Source organism: Arvicola amphibius, chromosome 4 (assembly GCF_903992535.2).
Source record: "Arvicola amphibius chromosome 4, mArvAmp1.2, whole genome shotgun sequence".
NCBI classification, from domain to species: Eukaryota; Metazoa; Chordata; class Mammalia; order Rodentia; family Cricetidae; genus Arvicola; species Arvicola amphibius.
The window spans coordinates 31804524-31821474 of record NC_052050.1 but is presented as its reverse complement, the minus strand read 5'-3'; the positions used below and the strand labels follow the sequence as shown (position 1 = coordinate 31821474).

The window sequence follows — 16951 nt, the reverse complement described above, 5'->3', positions numbered from 1 at the left end:
TAAATACCAATTGCTGGGTGCCTTGAAAAGGGCTGGCCCAAGTGAAGGGCAAAATGGGGCCAAAGCTTCATTAATCGTACTCAGTCAGCCTCTGTGTGCCACCCAGTGTCTCGAAACATCTTTGAGACCCATTCCTAAAATGGACTTAACTGTGCCTTGCTGTCTTGTGAGTATTAGGAAGAACAACGAAGAATTAATACGTATGTGTGATGCCGCACCCCGGGTACTGTACTCTCCATCCTGGTACTGAGTTAATATTAGCCTCTGCAGGTTGTCTCAGTTCTTCTCACTGGCTCATCATTGTTAAAGTCTGAATCTGAATTTTACCCCAAACATTTTGCATTTTGATTGCTTGTTTCCTTGACTGGTAGAGTCTTGCAGGGCTGTGGGCCCTTCAGAAGATAGGACCTGGCTGGTGGCAGTAGCTCACTGTGTGAGAGTCATTGGAAGTTATTGGCTTCACCTAGTCCCTGGTTCTGGCCACACTCTGCTCCCTGGTTTGTGACAACATGAGCAGCTGTTGTGCCAGGCTCCTTCCACCCTGGCTGAACCACTGCACCATGCGTTTCCTGTTGTGATGGACTGTACCACTTTGAAACTGTGAACCAGAACAAACCTTCATCCCTCATGTTGTTTCTCTGGGTGATATTTTGGTCATAGTCATGGGAAAGTGACTCAGACAATTGTCAGGGTGTTTTCAGAGTACCTACTCTCAGGATTGCTTGGTCAGTTCCATGCGTAGACGGAAATCAATGAAAGTAACCCACAGCATTGTTGCTATCTGTGGAATCTCAGGACTCTACCGCAACACCATACATGTGAATGGCTCTTGGCATATTGTATTAGAGCTGCCGTAAATGTCTCAGAATCACAAATATCCAAAAATTTAAAAAATCCTACATACCTGAATGGTTATTAGTAAAATATCTAAGGCTGTTGGCTCCTCAGGAGTTGACAGGGACTTCCTCTGGCTCTGCAGTTTTGAGATCTGCATCCATTTGCCATTAAAAAAGGAATAAAGCATCTCCACTTCTCTGATGGTGACTATGAGGATGTTGCCATGGCGATCTTTAATGGGCTCATAGTAAAGTCTTCCCAAGTTGTGCGTTCCAAGTAAATTCTAGAAACCAACAGATTGCTGGTAGCTTAGTTGATATTGTAAAACAGAACAACAAAACCGCACCACAAGACACGGAAAGCTGCGGGAATTCTGAGGGGCTCTTCGCGCTTTGCAGACTGAGACCTAACGTAGGTGGCCTTGCAGCAATGTGCTTAACGAAAAGCTCAAAGAAAAGTCTCCACTGTGAGCCTGCAGAGGTTATAGCAAGAGGCACAGACGTTATATTTTTTTTAAGCAAATTCAATATCTGTAAATATCTTTTGCCCACATAGACACACCAGCACGTAAACCTCAGTGACCAGCACTTGAAGAGAATCCCAGATGTTTTAAAGAAAAATGTCTGACATTTCAGGTATGCTGCTTGTGGAGTTTTCAAGGGATCTACAGTAAGCTAGTATGAGGCAGGGTTGTTTAAAATGAAGAAGTGTGTGAATTGACAATGTAGCACTTTGTACGAGGTCCCCTGGTGACTGTGCACTCCTTGCAAGGTTCTTTAATCAGGAGGTCGGCCTGGCTTGACTTATCTGCATCGCAGGGAGTTCTGTTTACTGAAAGGTTTGTTGAAACTGCTTAGACACGCTGTCAACAGAGGCAGACAATACTTTTAGAAAAATTGGACGGATGAGGCCTTAAATATGAAGGAGCGGAGGCAGGACTCATTAAAAGAAAGAGGAATTGTATAAAGAGGAAAGAGGCTTAAGATCTCTAGAGCCAAGAATGTTCGATGATTAGAATCAAATCCCATGCAAACCATTGCAGAGTTCGTGTGTGTGTGTGTGTGTGTGTGTGTGTGTATGTATGTGTGTGTGCATGTGTGTGCATGTTTGTGCATGAACTCACATGAATGACGATGTGATGACGTGCTTGCGTGAGAGCTGGTGTAGAACTGGAATTTGTAAAAATGACAAGGTTGACCTAAAAATAAACAAGCCAGCTGGTTAGTATTCAAATCTCAAACCCTGAAGTGTTTGCTCATTGATTGGCGACTGTGTCTTAAGCCTTTTTTTTTCCTCTTACCAAAACCAGACACAGAACGAGTAAGGAACTTTATAAGTAATTATGGACAAGATTCATTTGGTAAGATTAATTTTTAAGTGGCCTAATCACTCAAAATTTTCTTTTCTAACAAATTACTTGTAAATCATAAACCCTCTTTGGTAAGATTTTTAGTCTACATCTATGTAGTGCTATGGTTTTATATAGACACTTTATTATATGAGCAGTGTTGTACCTGTGAACTGCCATACCAAAACAAACAGGAGGGCAAGGACTGGGGTGGCTGGTTTGTAATGAGTGACAGTCTTTATAATGTAGTGCATTCCAAGCTACCTAGGATATGACAGTACGCTTCCAAAGTTGCTGAAGATTTAACAGTTGGTTTTCCGAGCCAGTAATGAGCTGGTTCTAGCACACCACAGCTATTAAGACTCTTGCATACAGGTGTTGAGTCTCAGGGCTGGCTACCATTCATTAACTATTAGACTGTTTCCTTTCTCTGGTCCTGAGCTTCACCATCTTAAATGAAAGGCCCTTACAGTTGAGGCACCACCTTGGCTAAGGCTTACCTCATAGAGTATCCAGGGGATTAAACCAAGCAATGCATGAAAACGTGTTTTACAGACTCTCAAGCCTGCTTCCCTGTTGAATATGGGATTTTAAAAATCTGCTGTAATTCAAATCCCCTCCTGGTCTCCACCTATATTTTCTAGACTCAGCCCAGTTCCAGATCCTCCGGGAAGACATTTCTAACTCTGTTATGACCTGAATATTTGATATTCTCCCAACAGCCTCATTGAGAGGTGACTAGACCATGAGGATCTGATCTAATCAGTGGATTCTTCCATTGAGAGATTCATAATTTGATGGTATTTTTGGAGGTAATGAAAACTAGGAAATGATGCAGGGTAGGGGAAGTAAATCACTGAGAGTATTCATTTGAAGGGTATATTGTGTCCCTGGCTCTTCATGGTTTCTGTGTGTTTTGGTCACTATGAGGTAGCAGCTCCCTCTGCACATGTAAATGTTGTCATGATATTGTCAGACCAAGTAGCAGGACTAGTCAAACTGGGCGGAGACCTCTGAAACTGTGAGGCAAAACAATGCCTTTTCCCTCTTTAGAGTGTTCCTTTTGGATGGGTCAGAGTGACAGAAAAGCCACCCAGTAGAATCTCAGGTAGAATTCACCATCCTTTTTTTTTCTGTTCTCGTCTTGTGCACAAAATTCTTAGGATGCACCTGACTGTACTCCGTGCAACTGAAGTACCTGTTGTGAGACATAGCTCCTTCCTTTCTGTGTCTCTAGGTCTTTTCACAGTGCATAGGAAGAACTCAGTAATAGCTGAATTACCAAGCATATTCCTTAGTACATAGCACATAATTCACAACTGATAATACTGAAGTGGCCATTTTAATAAAGTTTTGAGTAAAGCCAACTTATGATGGCTTTCTCTCAAGTTTGAAAATGTTTTCCTTCCTTCTTTTTTCCTTTCTTCCTCCCTCCCCTCCCCCCTTTCCTCTCCCCCCCCCCCCGTCTCACTGTGTAGCCCTTGCTGGCTTAGAACTTGCTATGTAGACCAGGCTGACTTTGAATTCACATGCCAACCTCTGCCTCCAGAGTGCTCTGATTAAAGGTGTATACTACCAGACCCAGCTGGATAGGTTTTCTATCAAGTTGAATAAGAAAGCGCTAAAACCTTCCTGGTATTCTTCTTTGATATAAAAATGATCTGGATAGCTAGCTTTGGGGGAAGGGTTCCTTTGGACCCGAAAGGAGGAATAGATCATGTCATGCTATGTTAGGCAACTTGGGCCCTAATGATCCTGTGTGGTAGAGTGGGAGGAGACCTGTGAGATGTTTAGCACAGCCAGGAGACTTAAATGAGCAGCAGTCAGCTGTAGCCAGAAGGCATCATTCTTAGTGACTTTATTTAGTTTGAGATGGCATGAAACGTTAAGGAAGTCCAGAGGGGAGAAGAAAGACAAGGAAGTGACGTCATTGCCAAACACTGCTCTGAATGAAGAGTGAAGGTCATGTGGGAGAGACTGACCTAACTCTGAGTCCAGAGAGAGGCTCCCTAAGGAAGTATAGACACCAAGCTGAGACCTAATGGCTGTGTAGGAATTAGTAAGGCACAGAAGTGAAAGAAGAGAGGATGCTAAGCAGAACATGGTATGTAAGTTAGCAGAGGTGACGGAGAAAGACAGATCGGAAGCTGTGAGAAGAGCAGGAGAGGATGGCAGTATGGAAGCCAAAGAATGTGTAAGTTTCAAGAAGCAGAACAGGACCAGCTGTAGCAAATCCTGCTAGGTGTCTGTTACTGCTAGGCGTCAGTAGCGAAGAGGGCTCACAAGTGTCCATTGGCTTTAGTGACACTGAAGACATTGGCGGGATGGAGAGAAGTTTCGTCAAGGCAGGCTACACTATGTGGGGGTTCTTTTAATGACTACAAAAGTAGGTGTAAAAGTGGATATTTATTTAGAATGAAAAACAAAAATCCTCTCTTTCCCTTCCTTCCTCTGCAAATACTGGAGAGGCATGGTATAGAGCCGGTATATAGGCCGGGTATAGAGCCGGTATATAGGCGTGGTATAGAGCCGGTATATAGGCGTGGTATAGAGCCGGTATATAGGCCGGGTATAGAGCCGGTATATAGGTGTGGCATAGAGCTGATGGGGTAATTGAGGGCATTGGTGGCAAAAGAGGATATAAGTAATTCTTCCAAGAAAGTTAGTGTGAGGAATGAAAAATGGTTATTTGGTCACTGAACGGTTATGTGAGGGAACTTTAGGCATGGGGTTAACTTGAAGATGAGGTTTTTTTTTTTTTGTAAAGATTTATTATTTATTACCTTGAATTATGTATCTGTGTCTCTGTGAGGGTTTGTATACATGGATGTAATGCCCATGGAAGGCAGAGGTGATGGATCCGCCTGCAACTTGAGTTACAGGTGGTTGTGAGCCACCTGATGTGGATTCAGGGAACAAACTCAGGTCCTCTGCATTAAAAGCAGTTCGTGTTCTTAATCACTGCGGCACCTCTCCAGCCTGAGATGAGTGTTTTAAATGAAGGTAACAGAGACGAGGTTCAGGGCATGCAGGGAAGGGCAAGCCTTTGGTTGGGAGGGTGAGGCTGTCTAAACTGTTGGAACAGGGGCATAAGGGAGAAGGTGAGTGTCTGGGCAGGTCTTGGAAATTCGGTGGTGGAAAACCATTCCCATCTCTTGGAAAATTAGTGACCCCGTCACCGTCACCGTCGTCAGGATGGAGAGTGCGGGGAATGGGAAGGGTGTGGGCAAATGAAGAAGGTTTTTAAATACTTGCTTTATAGTGTGAGAGAGCAGTTCCCACAGAAATGCAGCAGGGTTGCTAGGCGGCATCCTGGGTGAGAATTGTGCCTGTGTGTGGAGTAGAAAAACTGCCAGGCCTTTTCATGCATCCGCGTTGCTTCCTTCCAGAAATCCGGGTGAAACTACTTCAGTGTAGACATGTTGGATTGAGCTAGGCTTAATTTTTTTTAAAGAGAAAAATCTAGAATATTTTCAAGGAGCGATTGTGCTGAATCATGGAATCTCAGCTGGATAAGGAGGGAAACACAGTCTCAAAGGATGGTGGGATCAGAAGTTTGGAGCAGGAAGCAAGGCAATCCAAGAGGGTTGTGGTGGGGGTTGGGCAGGTCCACACTGGCTGTTGAGGTGTATCCCTCAGCATATGGCTAGCAACAGCCTGTCCTCAGGTTGCCGAGGACACGCAAGTGCTCAAGGAAGACTCCAACTAAACACAACCAAGATTTTAGCTTGAAATTCCAAGGGGGGTCAGTCTGTGGTCAGGTATATCCTAGCTGGATGGTGGGCAGGGGGAGGGGCCGAGCCTCTTGGGAACTTCTTTCTCTTAAAGAAAAAACAGTCTGGAAGAAGGTGGCATAGTCCAATCAAGTGGGTGGGTTGGTGATGGAAGGATGTGTTCTGAATTTCGCTCCAGCCCTCATGGCCCAGCTCCAGAACCTTCTCTTGGAGTTGTTGGAGGAGATTCTCAATTAAGAGTGAGTTGTAATGAGGAGCACTGCTAAAATGTGAAGCCACTGAGGATACAAGACAGCTGATGGCCTATGCAATGGAGTGCAATACAGAGGGACAAACGTAACCTTCCCTAGTAACATGCCATTGTTATGCATTTTATGTGCTGTTTTGCTTGTGTAATAACAAATAAGGTTTGCCTGAGGATCAGAGTGTGTTAGCCATAGAGGCCAGGCAGTGGTGGCACACACCTTTAATCCCAGCCCTCAGGAGGCAGAGGTAGATGGGTCTCTGTGAGTTCAAGGCCACCCTGGGCTTCATGAGATTGAGCCAGTCTCAGAGAGAAACAGAACCAGGTGGTGGTGGTTCGCACTTTTAATCCCAGTACTTGGGAGTCGCATGCCTTTAATTCTAACGCTAGGGAGGTGGAGACAGGAAGGGTTATGGCTGGGCAGAGATAGGAATATAAAGCAGGAGGAGACAGGAGCTCAATCTGAGGACTTGTAATGACAGGATACTCCATTCAGTCTGAGGATTTCCTAGAGATGAGAACTAGTGGCTGGCTGCTCCTCCTAATATCTGACTCTGGGTTTTTATTATGAAGACCAATTAGTATTCATGTACCATTCTTGGAATTGTAGGTGGGGATGCAGCTGGAGGGGTGTTATGAACCTCTTTTATACCATGGTTGATATGGGTCTGCTGACCAAATATAGCTCAGTTTCCCATTATGCAAATTTCTAGAGATTATGATAGACAGCTTTGTAAGCAGATACACATCACTGACAGGCTTGTGGCTCTCTTAAGGACCCCAGCTTCATAAGCATGCCTAGGCTTTTCAGAGGCAGCACTCCAGGGAGCTGCTCTGACCCCCGTTACTCTCTGCTCCCTTCATCTGCTCAAGCTTCCCTTGTTCTACAGATGATGGATGTGAGCCCTTGAAGAACCGAGCTGACTGATTAGTATCAAATGGAGAACTCCAGTCTCCCTACTCCCTCTTTAGGATTCCATATCAAAGACCAACATGAGCAGGCACATTGTCAAAGTGTCCAAGAAGCCTTCCTGTGACCAGAGATCTGAAAGAGGAGGGAGCCCATCTTTCTCTTTTTCAGGTAAGATTGGTGACTCAGCTCAAATTTGAAGACGCTTTCCTTAAGGGGTCCGAACTCAAGCCTGGTCCCTCACCTGTAGCTGGGCGGTCGCGGCAAGCATCTTCTGCCGAGTTTGAAGCACTGTGGAAGAAGACATGGAGATGGGCACGCTTTGTCTTAGCCACCTTATGTCTTCCCACATACAAGACAGCTGCAAAAGAAGGCACGAGGTCATATCATCCAAGCCAGTGAATGATTTAGGTCGTGGCATCAAAGCAAGGCAAGAGAAGGAAACCTGACCCCCCGCCCCCCCTCCCGATATTTGTACTCCAGTCCATTTTCAGATACAGATGAAACCACTTTTTGATCTCTGTCCAATTGGAAAAAGATCTGAATGCTAATGAAACAGTCAGATCTACATTTTAGTCTCTGCCAAATGAACCCATAACTCTGAAGAGCGGAGACACAATCTGACAGGATACACGCGTCTTTGCTTTGAAAATGGAGTGGAGACACTACTTCAGCCTCAGGGAAAAAAAAAATGACACAGGGCACGCTGGGGCCATAAAGGATCTTGAGATAATTTACTCCTACCCCAAAACTTTGATCGTGAGAGACCCCTCAACTAAAGTTTCAGAGATTTATGTGCAGCAACCCTGGTGCGAAATAGGGAAAAATGAAACGAGAACTCAGTGTACCTTCGTGAACCACAGAAAGTCTTGTGTGATAGAACTGGCGTGAGAGTCATCTATTTCAACGATTGGTATTTGATCTTCATTGGTGACTAACATATTGTCTTTATAATAAAATATAACAGCTATGTAGAGTCCTCTACCAAAAAAAAAAAAGAGAAAAAAAAAAAAACAAGTCTTCAGCTGCTTGCTTTACCAAAGAAGTCTTATGAAATTATACCCAATTACATATACATATATGTACTACATATGATTAAATATGTGTATATATAATTAGTTCATCTTAGACATGTTGCAAACTGAATTGAAAATATGCCTAAGAACATATTTTTGCTATGTATCATAAATTTACTGGCTAGAATTCAAGATTGGTATTTTGCCCAAATCTGTAGAAGAATTCATTCTTTTAATAAGAATACATAATTATTACTTGGTTTCCACTTAGAACCCTAGCTAGTTCATTCCTCAGATGCTAAGACTTCCCGGAAGTTTAGGACCCACCGTTTCAAGGTCTTTGCAAATTTGTTTGAGGAATGGAAGAGGTGCTTCAGGCTCCTCGACACTGACTGCTTGCGGCCCGTGGTTTGCAGTTTTGAACTTTCTGGAATGTAGAAAAAAGATGCAGCGCAAAGTCCATCTGACAGATCAACATTTCTGCTTTGCCTTCCTCTCTACCTCCTGGCCTTCCCTTGTCCCTGTGTGTCACTTTTCAATTTCCAGCTTATTGTTTCTTCAAGGAACGTGTATTTATTGAGAGATCAGTTGCTATGGCCTGAAATGGAAGCACCCCTACTAGGCCCATGTTTTGAATGTTTTGGTCTCCAGTTAGTGGGGACTGGTGGTTTGGAGGCTTTAGGGGGTGAGGCCTGGCTGGTGGAGGCAGGTTACTGGGGCCAGGCCCTTGGGGGTGTATTGTCCATTTTGCTCTCTTACCTTTCCCCACCCCAGAGTGGCTGACAATTGCTGCTGTGCACCCCTGCTTCCATGATGTATGAGCACTTCATCATCATTAACGGGCAAAGACAATGCCTTCCTCCTCGGAGTGGTGTCTGCCTGGCCTTTTGTCAAAGCCGTGGAAGAGTAATTAATACCCTAGTAATTGACTCAGTTACTGAACATCTCTTCACAAATGTTGAGTGAGCAATAATTGATATCCCAGGGAAACCACTTCAGGTCTTCTGTTTATACACTCAGGGTAAGTGCTTTCCTATCAAGTAAGATGAAAAGAAAGGCGACCAATTCCTTTTCCTCTTCCCCCTTCACCACCTGGCTTTTTAAATCTACACCATTTCTCACAGCTTTCAAAGTTCCCCTTGTTAGTTTATATATCCAATTCAATCTTTGCCTTTTAGAGCTCATAGAATCCCATGACGGAAGATCTGGAGAGTATAAAAAAGAAAAAAAAAAAAAAAAGAACAAATTTACCCAACTCACCCCACCACTTCATACAACTACAGTTTTAGCATCCTAAGGCAGTCTTTTCTAGTGTATGTGTTGACATATGAGAGGATCTGTAGGTAGTAGAGAGGCCAGCCTCAACAGGTAAATCTACAACACAGTTTCTGCTTAGGGAACATTACAGAAGAGGGGCAGAAAGATTGGAAAAGCCACACTACCAGGAAGTCTGCTAGTTTAGAAATGGCTGCATAAACAAACCGGAAACAATGACATCATCAGTAAACATGTTAACATGGAAAAAAGGAAATTTCTCGAGGCCCCATCCCTAGAGAAAGACCTACAAGGAAACAAACGATTGCTAGGAGAAGTATAATTAGCCTCTCGCAGGGATGAGACCCCCCCCCCCCTTACTGATAGCCCAGTGCTGAGAGGTCAGCCTTAGAATTTTATACACACCAAACAAAATGGATTTGGCAGGTTGTAGTTATATACGCACATACATATGCATATATATATATATGTACACATACATGTGTATATGTAACTAACTGAAGATGTTTTTAATTTGAGGAGGGGCATGGGAAGAATGCAAGGAAGGATAGCAGAAAGGAGCTAGAGGGAATAAAGGGAAGTAGGAAATTAATGTATTTCTATTTCATTTAAAAAACAAGAAAAAGACAAAAATTAAAAAGTATGTATGTAGGGTTAGGTCTCAGTATTACCTTTATTGCATAGATAAAGGGATTGACTGGAACTGAGAAACAGATGGATTGTATAAAATAGCAAAGCCCAGTACCCAAAGAGACTAAAATCATTTTGGGAAAGTGGCTGTGTGTGTCCTTCTGTAGAAGTGAGTGTGAGCATGTTGTCCACGTTTTCACGCCTGTTTATAATCTGGAGCTTTCCCTAGCTGTAGTAGAATCCCCAGATGTCTGCACACAGTGTTTGTAAGCAATGCCCCATGAAACTGGGCAAGATCTTACCACTGTCCCTTATTCTGTTGTATGTGGTGAAGAGAGCTGAGGTTATTGGTGTCATTTCTGAGTTTTGGTAGGCTTGTTCCCAGGAAGGGAACGGAAGGCCTAGCACTACTGTTAGAGAGAGAAGCCTGGGGTGCAGTGACATTTCATTTGTATTTTAATAAGTAAGACTTGCTTGAATATCAGAAAAGTAAAACAACCACACTGATCAGCTTTGTAGACCAGGCAACAATGACACACATCTTTAATCCCAGTAGCCATACTAGCTTGCCATAGAAACCAGGCGGTACACGCCCTTAATCCCAGAACTAGAGAGGATTATAAAACAGGAGGAGACATCTCTCAGTCTCATTTTGAGATTGCTGGAGGCAGGATTATCATTTTTGGACTGAGGTCAAGGTAAGAGCCAGTGGCAGGCTGCTTTGCTTTTCTGATCTTCAGGCAAGCTTCATTTATTAAAATACAAATGAAATGTCACTACATTTCCCTGTTTTGTCTAAAATAAAAATATCATACCTATAATTCTTGCTTGATAACTGTTTTACATATGTAATTTTATTAAGTTAAAGTTAAAACCTTCCTTTTTAATTAGACAGAAAATAGGAGATGATGTGGGATGCCTTTCTGTATATGTGTTGTTTTTATTGGTTGATGAATAAAGCTGTTTTGGCCAATGGCTTAGCAGAGTAAAGCCAGTAGGGAAATAAAAGCAGAGATATATAAAGAGAGTAGGTAGAGTCAAAGAAACACCATGTAGCAGCCAAAGGAGAAAGATGCCAGAACATTACCAGTAAGCCACAGCCTTGTGGCGATACATATATTAATAGAAGTGGGTTACTCTAACATGTAAGAGCTAGCTAGGAATAAGCCTGAGCCATTGACCAAACAATGCTGTAATTAATATAGCCTCTGTGTGTTTCTTTAGGACTGAATGGCTGTGGGACCATGTGGGACAAAAACCTCTCTTTATACTGGGGGGATGGCCCATGGTAGAGGCCTACCCAGTATGGCTCTGTCTATGATCCTACAGGAGTAATTGGCTGACATGTGTACTTATATCAGCTTCAGATGTGGCACTAGTAATAGTTGCTCCTGGAAAAGAAAGGTAAAATGATTTCTGTTTCTGATTTGAACATGAGTTTGGCTGCTGGAGAACAGTGCTGCTGTCCAAGGCTGGGAGTTAGCATAGTCATTGCTTGCCACTCTGTCTAAACCTTACCAAAGTCAGAACAAGCAGCGAAGGAAATGGGTTCTATAAGGGCAAATCAATGGGACAGAAGACAGCAGTAAGAAAGTAAGAAAGGTGGGGCTTAAACGCCCCAGTGAACCACTGAGAACTAGCCTGGTCTACTTCATAGGCTCCATGGCTGCTAGCAGGAGGAGGGGACACATACGTGGTGTGGGAGGTCCTTCTGTCTATGTGGTGCTTTTATTGGTTAATGAATAAAGAACTTCTTTGAGCCTGGAGCAGAGCAGTGCAGGGTGGGGAGGAGCAGAGCTAGGTGGGGAGGACTGGACTGAATGCTGGGAGAAAGAAGGACTGAGTCAGAGAGCCGCCATGGAGCCGCCGGAGATAGACGTGCTGAAACTTTGTTGGTAGGCCATGACCTCATGGTGATATACAGATTAATAGAAATGGGTTAAATTAATATGTAAGAGTTAGCCAATAAGAAGCTAGAGCTAATGGGCTAAGCAGTGATTTAATTAATACAGTTTCTGCGTGATTATTTCCAGTCTAAGCTAGCCGGGCAGTTGAGAACGAACAAGCAGCCTCCTTCCAACACATGCAGCTAAAACTGGAAATTTCTGAAATTTGTTTAGAATTCAAACTTTTAGATTTCCTCCTCTACTGCATAGGTAGACAAAGACCCCTTTCCCACCTTAGATGAATGTTAGCATCTTATCCTTTACAAAGTAAAACAAACAAACAAAAAAAAAATCAGTGAACCACAAAAACCAAAGCCCCTGGAGCAGGAGGCAGGGAGATTCCAGGGACATCAGAAAATGGGACGGCAGCAGTGATGGTACTAGATACTAAAACTGGTAACTAAGTGAAAGTTTTCAGATAGGATATCTACCCATTATGTTCTCAGAACACACATATGGAAAGTTCTTTCTAGGCAGGAGCTTGGAAGAAATTTCTTTGGAGAATTTCACCAGAGAATACACACCCCCATGATGACACTGGTGAGTTTCCAATGATCACGTGACACCTGTTCACCTGACACTGAAGCCTGTTAATCAAGCTCCATGCGCTCAGAGCTCCCCAGGGCCTACTGATCTCTCTTCTTTCAAATCTGAGCAAACCCTGAAGGCCTTTTAGGCAGTTAAAGGACAAACCCACCAGAAAGCACAAAGGCTAGCTCCAGGTAAAAGAGAAAGTCTGAAGGGAGGCTGTGTTGGGCAAATGTAAACGGAACAGAATAGAGCTTGTCATTAATGTTCCGAGAGACAAGATGCTGAACTCGTACCAGGACAGAGATTACTTATTTTTTTTAGTAGTAGAGCCTTGGGAATTAAAAATGTCATCAGGAACTTCAAAATCCAGTAGAAGGCTTAGAAAATGAAAACCATTTTTCGTTTTGAGAAATGAGCAAAAGAATGCCAGGATAAAAACTCGAGGGGAATACTAAAGACCATGAAAGGAATTGGGCTAGGCGCGGTGGCACCCAGCTGATATCCCAGCACTGAAGGTAGAGGCAGGAAGATCACTGCCAGCCTGGTCTGCATAGGGAATTCCAAGTCAACCAGGACTTTATGCCAAGACCCTACCTTAAAAGCAAACAAAAGCAAGGGTGGAGAAAGACATCAAAAGGGCTAGTTTAGGAGAGTTCAGCTTCTAACTAGCAAGAATTCTAGTAGGAGAGAAGAGAGGCGAAGGCGTGATGCTAGCATAAATAAATAATGCAAGAAAATAAAGTCCCCCAATTAAGGATGTAAACTTCCATAAGGAGAGGGCTTGGAAGGCTCTGGTTGGATAGGGTTGGGGGAGGAGTAGAGATGTTTCCCCATTGCTGCTGCACTGGACGCTACTCTGTCTTGGTGAGGATCCCAGCTCAGCACAGCGGAGTCGCTGCTCGGGCTTTAAGATGTGCCAGTCAGGCCCTGTGGATAGAGAGTGGGCCCATCCTGCATTCACAAGAACAATAAAGGAAAACAAGCTGGAGTTTGTGCGGGGCTTCCCCTGGGCTGGCTGGGTCCAATCTGTCGCCCCATTTCCACCTCCTAACAGCACTGCAAGTTAGACAGCCTGATTTTCTGGCGATGTGATCAGGGCTGGGTTAAATGCTCTTCCCAATGCTCTAAATGGTAGTACTAGGACTTGGGTGATTATTATTTTTTAATTGTAAAGTTTATAAAGGTTTATGTCTCCAATGAACCACACGGTATCTCAGTGTAGTGAATATTCAAAACAACAGCTTCAGAGTTCTCTGTAAGCAATCTTTATGCAGCCACTGCTTGTCCTTTGAAACAGTAATGCCCGAGTGTCTTAGAAGGGTTCTTTTTCCTGTGAACTGATTTATTTTATCTTGACGGGTCATAGGTCAGCCTTTCCCAAAGTTTATGCCATGGAATCCTAACTCTATGGCAAAGGTTTCATATGGCTGAAGAATCTAGAGGATGCGTCTTTACCCATGTTTGCTGAGTTCTTTGCTGCAGCCTTTAAAGTTCTGGTGTCTATTTTACATTTCCACGAGAGGGCTGAAGAATTCGGTGTCTTCTCACCTTACCTAACCTGAGCTCTTGAGCTGAGCCTCTCACAGGGCGGCTGCATCTCTCACATTGTATTATTTCAGTTTAAATTAACAAATTTAAACGTGTTCCTTTTGGGGAAGGCCTGCATCATTCCTTAGTTCCATCATTCCTAATATTATGTGTACAGCTATGGTTCAGGAAGGGTATGTGCATGCATGTCAAGAGTTGGATGGAAACTATAGAAATAACTGAGTTATCCAGGAAATCACTTCTCGGCTGTGGGATAGTAATCATATAGTAATAGGGTGAGCATCTGAATCCTTAGTAACATACAAATCAAAAGACAACCCTCCTGGTCTCGGGCCGTTTCAACTTCCATCCTCCAGAATACAAAACACAAAGTGGCTACGGATTGCAAGAGAGCCTCTGTCCAATCGCTGGACCAGCTTTGCTTTCATACAGGAGCCAGTGGGCAGGGATGTGATGGAGAGGCAGAAAAGAGAGGACCCTGGGTAACACGGCACTTGATGAAATGAGTCCCAGGAACCCAGAACTGAATGGACTTTGGTCAGTGTAGAATGGTATAGGTCTCCTTTTGGTGTGTGTGTGTGTGTGTGTGTGTGTGTGTGTGTGTGTGTGTGTGTGTAAAGTCTTCCTAGAGATCCAGGAATGAAAATCCCACTTAGCTTTCTTTCTCCAGCTGCTCTCGTACATATTTACATCTCCTAACGAGCCTCTCATTAGAAAAACACCATTTTCTTGCAAACACTTGTCCTCTTCTGCGAGAGCCAACGTTTCTGAAGGGCCCTGTTGTCAGAGCTATATAGTAATTGGGAAACTTTTTGCTAATGCTAAGTTTGATTTATGCCTCGTCTAAACAGCAAGAACAGCATCTTAGTTTGAGCCCTGGGTTTTTTACTCAGCTGGCTCAGCAGTGCCCCAAATCTAGCGAGCCCAGAGTAGTTGGAGATCTGATGGGAGCATGGAAAATGAAAACTTTATGGAGGCTTTAATTCTCCAAATAAAACTAAGTGCCTCTTCCACGAATCATTACACAGATCAGAAACCTGACCCTGGCCCATCTGAGCAGCCCAAGAAACAGAGACGCTTTTAAAAGCATCTCGGAGACTTGGTGAAGTGGGGCTAAAATCGAGAGGAGGTGAGCCCTACTGCTGCCCAAACAGTGGAATGGAGGAAGACTAAAGTTCAAGGTGGGATTAAAGTACAGGAAGACAAAAAAAAAAAAAAAAATGAGGCATGGCAGGAAGACTGGACAACAACGCAACAAATCCCAGGCCGTAGCTTGGCATTATGACCTCGGGCAAATCAACTTAGCCTCCCTTGCAATGACCAAAGTGAGGACGAAGTTGGCATGGGGGATGTGAAAACGCATTGTAAGCTAGGCTATCTAGAGAGGTGAAGGCTTGTTGTGGTTGTCCTTGTTGGAGCTCCCTCTATGATGCTCGGGGGTGAAATACTGAGGAAGCTTGTCTCAGAGGACCCACAGGAGAGCATTGTGAAGCCAACTCAGTGAGAAGAGAACAGTAGTGGAGGCTGTTTTTTTCTCTTGTCCTGATTTTCAAACTTTTTGCGTGTAGAGGAGAGAGGAAGGGGGAGGAAAAGAGGGAAGGCTCCATGGAAGGGTTAAAGCAAGATAGTGCTGTAAAGTGATTCCAGATGTACAAATATTAATATCTCTTTTTCCCTGATGAATGAGAAGGTATGACCCAGCTAGGAAACTGCTAAAATTACCGGCGCCACCGAGACCTCAGTCGATGGCCCAGTACAGATTTTATCCTTACCCCGGCAGCTGTAATGCTGATGAAGGGCTCGGACCTGCTGCAGCAGGCTCTCTAGAACTTCGCTCTGTCCCCTGTGTCTGGGCTCTCTGTCGTCATAGTCTTTCCAGTCTATTGAACAAAAGAAACAAACAGAGGGAAATTTTAAAGCGGAGGCAGCCTCTGCCCTGCCTTGCCTGAGGTGCTGGGGTTTTGTGTTCACTACCCACAGGCTCCGTGGATGAGCACCCAGTACACGCAAAACTGGCAGGCAATGCCGACGGTTTGGGAGGTGCCATTGTTCAGAACCCCTATGCAAAACAGTAATTGTGGTTGGCTTCTTGTGTTGGGCAGTTTTGGGGCAAGAGAAAATAGTACTCGAGAGCCAAAAGAAATAGGAAATTTGGAAGTCCAATATCTCCTCTTCTAGCCCTCACTCCCCTTCTCAGCATCCCCTGTCCTGATCAGTGCCCCTGTTACCTCTTCATCAGCACCCCAAATTTCAACAGGATTTCACAGTAGGAAAGATGGGGGTGTGTGAATGTGCAGACTAGATGAAATCCACAGTCCCAATGCTTTTATTGTAGGTTTCACACTTTTGGCCAAATTGACATTTCTTTCCAAGGAAAGAGCCCATGTCAGATGCCAAGAAATAGAAATCTCCATTTTGCTCTAATGAATGTCTGCTTTGGTTAGCTGGCACAGCAGCCCCTGCACATACTCCGAGCCACCAACCACCCTGTCTGCTCAGTCTCTAAATATACAGTATTAGCTTACATGGCAAATTTAAATTGCAGTCCCCACTGAGATTTTTCTCCCCCTTCTATTTTCATTCCATTTGGCTATAATGATATCAAGAGTAATAACTCATGTGGGACTAATGTCAAGATTGCAATTCTGCTGTCTCCAGCTCTAGATTTTCCCCTAGCAGGTCAGTCACTTCATTGTCCATCCCGTTCCTATTCTCCCTCCTCTAGTTTTTCTTTCTGAATGTTTCAAAAATAATGACTTCAAGTCCATCTCTGTGAGGGCTAGTCACTCCACTTCAGAGAAGCCAGCCGGTCTCAAGTTCCTTCCCTGATAGGATCGTTTGAAAGTAGAGTCGTCTTCATTCAGACTCAAGGATTTCATGGCAGGGAATTCTGAGCATCTCACAGTGGTCCATCCAAGGTCCAGGATTGTAT

At 43.9% G+C, this 16951-nt stretch overlaps 1 protein-coding gene across 1 annotated transcript in view; it reads right to left on the bottom strand.

Annotated features, from left to right (window-relative positions):
- Ankfn1 (ankyrin repeat and fibronectin type III domain containing 1) overlaps positions 1 to 16951 on the bottom strand; it is a 146762-nt gene that overhangs the window by 44002 nt on the left and 85809 nt on the right. Inside the window, exons 8-12 of the mRNA XM_038328646.1 lie at positions 15792 to 15899; positions 8417 to 8516; positions 7922 to 8054; positions 7318 to 7434; positions 905 to 1120 (exon numbers count right to left, since the gene is read on the bottom strand). Coding sequence (XP_038184574.1) covers positions 905 to 1120; positions 7318 to 7434; positions 7922 to 8054; positions 8417 to 8516; positions 15792 to 15899 — 674 coding nt within the window. The remainder of the gene's footprint in view (positions 1 to 904; positions 1121 to 7317; positions 7435 to 7921; positions 8055 to 8416; positions 8517 to 15791; positions 15900 to 16951) is intronic.